This window comes from Euwallacea similis, chromosome 2 (assembly GCF_039881205.1).
Source record: "Euwallacea similis isolate ESF13 chromosome 2, ESF131.1, whole genome shotgun sequence".
NCBI lineage: Eukaryota > Metazoa > Arthropoda > Insecta > Coleoptera > Curculionidae > Euwallacea > Euwallacea similis.
Window position 1 is genome coordinate 8,421,624 of NC_089610.1, and position 9,045 is coordinate 8,430,668.

Below are 9,045 nucleotides of genomic sequence, written 5' to 3' on the forward strand. Positions count from 1 at the left end.
CAAAATTTGTAAAAATCTGAAAACGTGCTAGATTGAATAAATATTTGCTAAAATAACTTTAGTTTTTCATGCTTTTTTCAGAAGAGGTTTTTTAACGACCACATTTTATTTGAGATGAAATTCCATTTGAGATTTGTTAATCGCATTGTGGGTTTTATCCTTTTTCGCAACGCTGGCATGCTGAGCTGAATTTCCCAATAGTCCAATAGATTTTCGATATAGCGCATATCGATTGCACATATTGATATAGCACATATCGATAATCTGACCATATTCCAAGTAACCTACTTTCCGAATTCTCCCCCTGTTTCATTTACACAGGGTATCGCAAAATGTTCGGTATGGCATATATTGATAATCCAGTCATATTCTATGTAACACAGATTCCCTACTTCAGGAATTCTCTTTTCAAAGACACCATTATTGGGTGTTGATAATGACTGTAATATACTGTAATATGTGCTGATAATGACTATGATATACGTTTTCTCGCGATACATGCACCGCGGGTGTGAAAGACTTATTTTAGACCTAGGCATTTTTAAACTTCTCTGAACAATATTTTGCAGCATCCTGAATACATCATGGTATTTCGCATCACCCTCTCTACCACCAATTTCATTTGGCAAGGTATTAAGGAGGTTTACTCATTCGAGTTATTGCTAAAGTTCATTCATTATTCATTCTTTACGATCTGAATCTCTAGGTAGGAGATAGTTGTAGTCTTGGGCTTTTAAAACAATAACGTATTAAAATCTCAATTCATAGAGCGGTTAATTGATTATTGATTTAAAATGTGTCTAAAAAGAAACCCAGTGTAGGTGAACAGAGAATGAAATAGAGGTTCAGTTTGTTCAGGTTACTTTTAAATGCAAAGGCAAAGTTTGCGTTCGTGAGAGGAAACGTGATAATAAAACGAATAAGATTGAGTGGACTTTATTTTAATTTCGAGAAAATTCGATTGATTGATAGCGAAACAACTGAGTGCGTGTACTTTCCTTTAGTATCTCTATCAATTCTGAATTTTGCTCTTGCTTGGGAAAAGTTTCGGCTCGATCCCTTCAATCGATGGAGGGCGTTGGGCGGTTGCCACTGCACAATACACCCAACTTTGTTTAAGAGTTTGAATTTGCACCATAAACAAGTGCAGACATGGAAAGGAGTTAAGAGTTGAAAAATATTTTGAGTGATGGAAAACACGGTTTTAAAGTGGATCAGACTAGCAAGAAATGGACCGTTGTTGGCTAACAAACTTTTGAAGTGGAACATTTGAATCAACATTTTGTAATTGCCTGTACCGCAAGCAATATACTGTTTTTAGTTATTCTATGAATTTTTGAATAGCAAAAGTTATCTATTTTAAGCCAAGTTTGTTTATATTCCTCGAAAATTAGCTTTTTGGGCCCTTTTTAATGTATATTTTGTGGCAGTGAAACTTCAATAATGCTTTTTCCATGAAAATTGTTTATTTTCTAAAGCGCTTATTTGAAGTTTTAGTATGCTTTTAAATCCAAGCTTTATAGTCCAAATAGGCCCGATAAAATTTCCATATACGTAACGGTTGCATCAGTAGGCCATAAATATAAGTTTCAACAGGCCTTGATTTGGGCCCTGAAAAGTCAAAATATTACAAATTTCATTATTGTGACAAACCTAACTATTGATGACACGGTTCAAAAAATCTATACTATGTAGGACGTCCCATTTAAAAAATCATAGTGATGCTCAAATGCGGTTAGATTAAATGGTGCAGAAAAAACAACTACGCCAATGGATTCTACGGCCAAAATTATCAGAATCTGTCTTTTTATTTACTCGTTGTCATGCTGAATAAATAAAATACATACGAGGGAATAAAAGACAGAGTTTTTTAAAACTCACGGTATCTACGAAATTAAGACGGAGACGACTTTTCTGTCACTGCAAACTGTTGCTTCAAAAAAAACGAGCACAGGAATGTGAAAATCGAATCTCTCTAACTTCAACAATAATTGAAATACCATCGAATTTACTTACATTTTCCTGACTCGGAAAAATCTTAAAGTACTGAAAGAGTTCCAGCTAACTCTGGTTCGGCCTTTACATCGTCTTTTGAGGAAAATGAGATGACATTCAACACAAACTTGACTGAATCGTATTTGAAAGTAACATTATTTTCAGAATTTTGAAAAATCCAGTAATCTCTAAAACTGTTAGAACTACCTCCGAAGTGACGTTTATACAGTTTCTTGTAGAAATCCATGCTGAAATTGGATCCGATTTAAAACTATTGACGTGCCTGAAGTTGACTTAGATGAAACCGATCCGAGGAATTCTCAGTGTTTCTCATCATTCTCTATTTTGAGGATTAGAAGAGGTTTTAAGGATGCTCTAGGGTCTACCTCAATCGCAGCTTAAAAGGGATTGTTTTGCGGTGAAGCCTGAGCTAATGTTCTAGGAAGAATATTCTGTCAATTTCCGAACGTAATTCCTCTGAAAAAAGCCTTTTACCGGTACCAAAAAGACTATAAGTAATTCTGTACCTTATCTGAAGCAATATTTCAACGAGTTATGGGTAATGCAGTTTACAGTCGGGCTTTGTATTTCGGTAAGTTATATTCCGGCACGTTTGGCGCTGATAGGTTTTTGTATGGATAATTGAAAATCATAAATATTCCTTATAGGGGGAGCTTTTCGGCGCTGATGCGACCATCCGATCCTTTTTACCATCGGAATATGCATATTAGGCGTGTCGTAAATAGAGAGATATGGGCATTTAAATGGAGAAGACGTTATTTGGCAACGGCGGGGCTTAAGTGTGTTTTCCTAATTAATCCCTTTGCCGTGTGAAGTCTTCAAAGGTTAAATACGGAAACTTCCCATTTAGCACAGACACAAACCACCATTGAGTTTATGACAGTTTCGAAATTAGATTCGCCTTTACACGTACAACTTCCTAAATTATTTGCAACAAGACTACGCTAGCGTATTAGGACAAAAGTGAAACGTATAACGCCGACGCCCCACATGATGAATATGCCTTTTTGTTGCATATACGGAGGGCTTCGCCCTTTAGGCACGGGCGGGGTCTGGAAAATGAAACTAGGCTCCTGAAATCCGGATAAATTATGTCATAGCTTGTGCGGCTTCTCTAGTCCCTAACAAGGTCCGGAATTAAAAGCATTCGAGACGCGCCCTGGACATGGAATACTTAGTATGTGATAGATCTGGATGTTCGGGATACCGCCAGGGACGAGGTAGGTATCCAGCAGTAAACTGGAAGCTGGAGACGAGCATAAAACGAGGTTTTATTAGGGCGATTCGTTTTACTTCCGTCGCTCCGCACGTCGTCATGGGCCGCCCATAAACGTAACAAGTAAAAGTCGTATAAAGGTTAAATAGGGAAACTTTACCATTTAGCCGTACAAACAACGACCATTCAGTTTATGACAGTTCCGAAATTAGATCCCCGTTTACATGCAAACATCGCAAATTATTTACGGCCGAGGGTATGCTTATGTCGGACAAAAGTGAAATGTATTATAACGTTAACGCCTAACGTTGTCGCCGCTTGTAACGTGCCATAATAACTCACACCTTACGCAAAAGGATGGAAACATTAACATGTGGAAAAACAAAACTGGTTTGGAAGGGTTCTGTATGAAAACAGGAGAGGTCTTTTGCAACAAGTATGGTATTTTCATTGAAAAATTCATAATATTTGCGTCCGCATTGCTGCAGGAAAATAACAGGACCTCGGTTCTGGAATATTTTTCGCTCCTGATAATGAGCAATTCAAATACAAATCGTTAAACACCATTCTCAGGCATGTTTACGAATTTAATTATTTCTTTCAACGGAAGAATTGTATGTAATAAAACCGACAACAACAACAGTAATAACGTTCGTATTATCATTCAACACCTGCTGTAGGGCTCCGCCGTGCATCTAAAGCCAGCAATAAGAACCTCTAGCATGAATATTTTCCAAGAAGATTACTGAAGCTGCGACATCCCCCCTCTTTTTCACTATACAAAATTCGAGTGTTTTCAAATAAATTTCCTCGCTAACGTCCCGAAGATCTAGTCGGGGGTCCAGCTGTATCCGGTTCCTTCCAAACCAATCTTCAACCTCACGGCTGAAATAAAACTTTTGTCGAACTTGCAAATTGTCCTAAAATCAAATCAAACATAGTTGTTTTCAAGAACACCTCTTGACCGCGAGGCGTCACCTCGATTAACACATTCACGTGAATAACGTCAATTCAAAAAATCAATATAAAACCACGCTTAGTCACCGCCTTTTCGCTAAACCTTCACAAACACCCAAATAGTACACAATGCTTGTTTTTGCTTTTACACTCTTATTGCTGTGTAGTAACCTCCAAGTGACTCTCGGTCATCCCCTAGACGAGGACGACGAGGACATTGGGGTGGAAGGGTTCGCAGTTAAGCCTAGTGAGGTGGATAATGTGGTGGCCAAAGCCTCAGCGATATCGTCGGAAGCATTGAAGAAGGCCATAAGTAGTGACAGTCCAGACACCAAGAAACATTACTACCTGTTTAAAATCAAAGAATTCTACGACTTTTTACCTCTATATCGCCAGAAGGACGATAGATATTTGCGACTGGAAATTGTGGATAAAGATGACACGGGGTTTGCTCAACATGAACATGTCGATGAGGATGCAGATAATGAAGACCATAAAACGACATCAGTTAACCAGCGAAGTCTCGTTAAGAGGAATACGGACAAAAGTGAATTCAGTGATGCTACATTACGTGACAATATTAATGTGCTGCAGACAATGTTTCTGCGAAAAAGGAAGCGGGATGTTAGTGCCACTTTGAGCGTGCCAAGTGAGTATCAGAAGTATTTAGTGAGGACTGACATTGGAAACTTCTATTCTGATCCCTTTCAGAGCACGAGTGGTGATCTTGACGATCCGGATAACAATAACGCAAGATACGTAGCTTATGTCCCCTTTTTTAGAGTGAGGAAGTATTACCTGAATAAGAAGACATTTTACGAGGACTTCTAGTTACGCGGGTTTTGTGATGCGCGCTTTATTGAATAAAATAAATATTTATTTTCTCTCATTTGTTGATATTTTTTTAGGATGTAATTCCAGAGGTAAACCCCCGAAAACTCGTCCACTTTCCTCGAATTTGGGAGTGTACAACATTATTGATCGGTCCAGCGGCTGCTGCTGTGGCCGTCCGATGTGCTGCCTCTACTCCGTCAGCGGAAATGCGTCATACTACACTAAATGATACGGATCTCTACGCCCGAAATGGCTTATTTACTCCTTGTTCTCTCGTCTAAGTAATATTTACGTCAACGAGCACATAAACACACGGAATTCTTATTGCCCCAGGGAGAGAAAGACAAAGAAGTTGAAGTTTTATTAAAGTTCGTGCGGTGAGAGGGGGAAGCTGCACTGATCTGAATCGGTCATTGAGACCTCATAGATTCGGTGCTGATACGCCTTTATCCCACTTTTAAATAATTTTATAGTTTCAGAGTTTGTCGACATGATTTTACACGACAAATCGAGATAGAAGCCATAGGCGTGGGTTGACGGTAAAATAAGTTATGCACATATTACACAACTCTTGAGATATTCCCCAGCGAAGCTTGAAATGTAACAAAAAGTCAAAATGTTAAAAGGAAAATTGTGGATGTTTGAAATGACTTTTCGGCTAAATCAATTGATTTGGTCTCTGGATACCTGAGGGACTCCCGTTTAGACCCCTTGCAAAATCTCGAAAACAGGTAGATATACTTAACTCGCGTTCGCAAACGAAAGAGATTACAACAGCATTTGTATACGTGTTTCGGATATGATTCTAACCCACGTTTCCTTACTCACCCTTTACACACGATAAAAAAATCTCGAGGAAGTTTGAGGATTCGTAACTGATTTCATCATTTTTTCATGTGTTCCTACGCAACTAAAATTCTGATTGCATCGCCTGAGACATTCGTTACTGTTCGGCTATTTATTGATTGGTCTTTTCCTCTTATAACAATCAAAGACATTAGCAAAATTACACGTCTTGGGGGGTGTATTATGAACGACAAATCCGGCCCAAAACCCACAGCAGTCACAACGACACAAACCCGAATTAATGCGTTTGGGCCTAAGTAGTCGACAGAGAGTATTCGGGACACACCTGGAACAAACATGACAACCCTCGGCCTTGTTTCGGGTGTAAGGGTAAATAAGGGCTCTATGTGCTGGATAGGATTGGATTGCGGTTAATAACGCCTAATGTGATTTTGATCGGTCCTCCATGAATCTATGACGGTCTAATTCAGTTTTAGTCAGGGGAAAACATGGACGTTTACAAGAATTTAATCCCTTATGCGAGGAAAAATCAACGAAACCGGATTACAGTTAAACAGTCCCTTTGCAATCAAATATCCCTTGTTCCCTGTTTGCTTTGACACTTGGATGCTCTTCGCCGACCTCCGGTTCTCGTTTATCGCGTCTCCGACCCTCTTTCTCTCGTTATTAAAGGCGTCTACTACTGGACACAACTCGCAATTAGTGAGGCTGTTTTACGCTCTACGTGCGACCATCTTACCGATTCTCATTAATCAGAGTAACCCCAATTCGATTGAGGGCATTGCGTTTGAATTGAGCGTTACTCGAGGATTTTGCCTCTAGGTTATTCTTTTGCTGCCAAAAATATGGATTGAAAGTTTCTCGCGTGATATAACTTGTTTAGTGTGTGCCGGTGGTTATCTTGTTAAGGCAGCATTGATTATTTTATGGAGCGTGCAAAGTTTCTTGATGTTATGGTGAATTGGTTGTGATTCTTTCTTTCTTTCTTAGCACTTCTTATCTATTTATAGTAATGAAATATCTACAGAACTGTGGGAAACATTGATCAACATCCAGAATAAAATACTAAAACAGGAAGAATTTCAGCACGAAAGTGTCTAAATCTCTAGTTTTGCTAATTTTGAAATTGTTGAGACATTTTGGAAAGCTGAAAATTTTCAGACATTTTTCGAAATTTTTGAGGAGACACTTTCCGTTTAAATCAATTAATTTGGGTACTATACAGACTTTCCATTGAGGCCTTGGAGATTCAAAATGCAGTATCCAAAAAACTCCTCGGTTCAATCTCTGAAGAATAGCGTTCTTATTTCGTACACTTTATTTCTGTTATTTTTCGTTTTTCGAATAATTTTTTTTTTGTTCTGAAAACGGTGATGAACTTGTCGCCGAAACGTTAACAAGGGTTTTCATCTGAGCTCTTAGTAAACAGCGAATATTGTTCTCGATTTATTTTAATTGAGCATGGTTTGCAATTACATCGCTCTAACAACGCCTAGTTGCGTATGAAGCTTTATTCCCCAACAAAATAAAAGAAAAAAAGTGGTCGTATATCTCGAAAACTAAAAGAGATATTGCATTCCGCCCAGTGAAGGCTTATACAGCTTCTCGAGTCGATAATTTTTTCTCTTTATCTGAATTGATCGCACGTATTGCATTTTAAGCCTTTGGAATTTCCTTTTTCTGAACTTAACTTGTATGTAGGAATTTTCTCTCAAACTGACGTACGTTCGAAAGAAACAAGAACGTCTTCGTCGAAGAACAATTGACGAGGGAAAAGATTTTTTAATTTATCTAGAGTTGGAGATACGGAGCTACTTTTATCACATCTGTTGAGATAATTTTATATGAAAAAGAATAGCTTTTCCCCATTTTCTGTATATTTCATAATATTTTTCGATTTTATTTGGCAAATTTTGAAACAAAGACATCTTTGGAGTAATGGAACTTTACATCAAGTATCAACATGTCTACAGCATAGTTCTTTACATGAAAGAGCGTAAATGTTTTATGAGCATAAAAACTGTCTTCCACTGAAACTGAAATTTCTCGCTCTGCATCTGAATTTTTCAGAGCTTTTAACATTTACCGAGACGATTAATTTGACATATTCTTCACTGGAACAGCTCCTTTGGTTCCCAAGATCCGGCCGCTCGAAGTTTGAAAAATGTTGAAAAGTAGGTGTTAAGCAAACTTCGGGGTATTGTGCACAACGGCTACCCCCCAACTCCTTCCATCGATCGAAGGGATTGAGCTCAAGCTTTTCCCAAAAGTAGGAGCAGAATTCAGAATTTATAGCGATACTTAAGGAGAGTACACGTGCTTAGTTTTCTTGCAATCAATCAATCGAATTTTCTTGAAATTAGAATACAGTCTACTGAATCTTACTTGTTTTATTATCACGTTTCCTCTCACGAATAGCCAGTAAAGAATTCGTTAACCCGGCTACAAGGACCATTACCATCAATAAATTTAAATTAAATTTCATTATATACATTATATTCATTATACTTGATTGTTAAATATTGGTATTTTTTGCGTTCTGGCCTCCAATCTTTTGACTTTTTTTCAAACTATTTAAAAGTTTTAGATAAAACTGCCAGATCCAGGAGTTCTCCCAAGAGGCTTGAAACGCCGAAGCAACACGCTTTAATCTTTTTGCAGAGTTTCTACAGAATTATTGAGCTTTTGGTACGCCACCGAAAACCTCGAATTTACTCCGACAAATTGCAGAGTTCTTCAATTTCTAAGAAATACAATGTAGCTAAAATAGAAAAAATGAGGGCCGTCATCAAGAGGCTGAATGATTTGGAACAATAATTCATTTTAATTTTGTTTCAGATTTCTACAGAATTTTAATTTTGTTACTGAAAACCTCGAATTGCAGCTGACAAATTGCGGATATATACAGGGTGTCCCAGATAAGGATGAACAGCATGGGGATCTTGGAAACGGTAATAGATACAAAATGGTTTAAATTGGGAAAAAGTTGGGCAATTTAAAGCAAATTAATAATCTGTTTTTATATCGACGAAATTCCGAATGGTTACGAAGATATCCGGAAAAAAACGAATTTGGCGGTTTTCGTTTTTTGCAAATAACTCTTATACGGTTATAGTTAGAGGAATAAAAGTTTTACATTATTAAAGCACTTTTTTGAGAACTGTTTAGCAGTGTTGCCAGTTTTCTTGTTACATCCTTACTTTCGGAGAAAAATG

General features: G+C 37.8%; 1 protein-coding gene across 1 annotated transcript; it reads left to right on the forward strand.

Annotated features, from left to right (window-relative positions):
- The first annotated feature begins 4,285 nt into the window (after nucleotides 1–4,285).
- Nucleotides 4,286–5,430, forward strand: LOC136417453 (uncharacterized). Its single transcript, XM_066403152.1, has 2 exons — nucleotides 4,286–4,838; nucleotides 4,901–5,430. Exons 1-2 carry the CDS (start codon nucleotides 4,319–4,321, stop codon nucleotides 4,912–4,914), a joined length of 534 nt encoding a protein of 177 aa, XP_066259249.1. The 5' UTR covers nucleotides 4,286–4,318; the 3' UTR covers nucleotides 4,915–5,430.
- Nucleotides 5,431–9,045: the final 3,615 nt, after the last annotated feature.

What these genes read in the sequence shown, in the direction of transcription:
- LOC136417453 (XM_066403152.1), top strand. Translation starts at nt 4,319, where the DNA reads ATGCTTGTTTTTGCTTTTACACTCTTATTGCTGTGTAGTAACCTCCAA.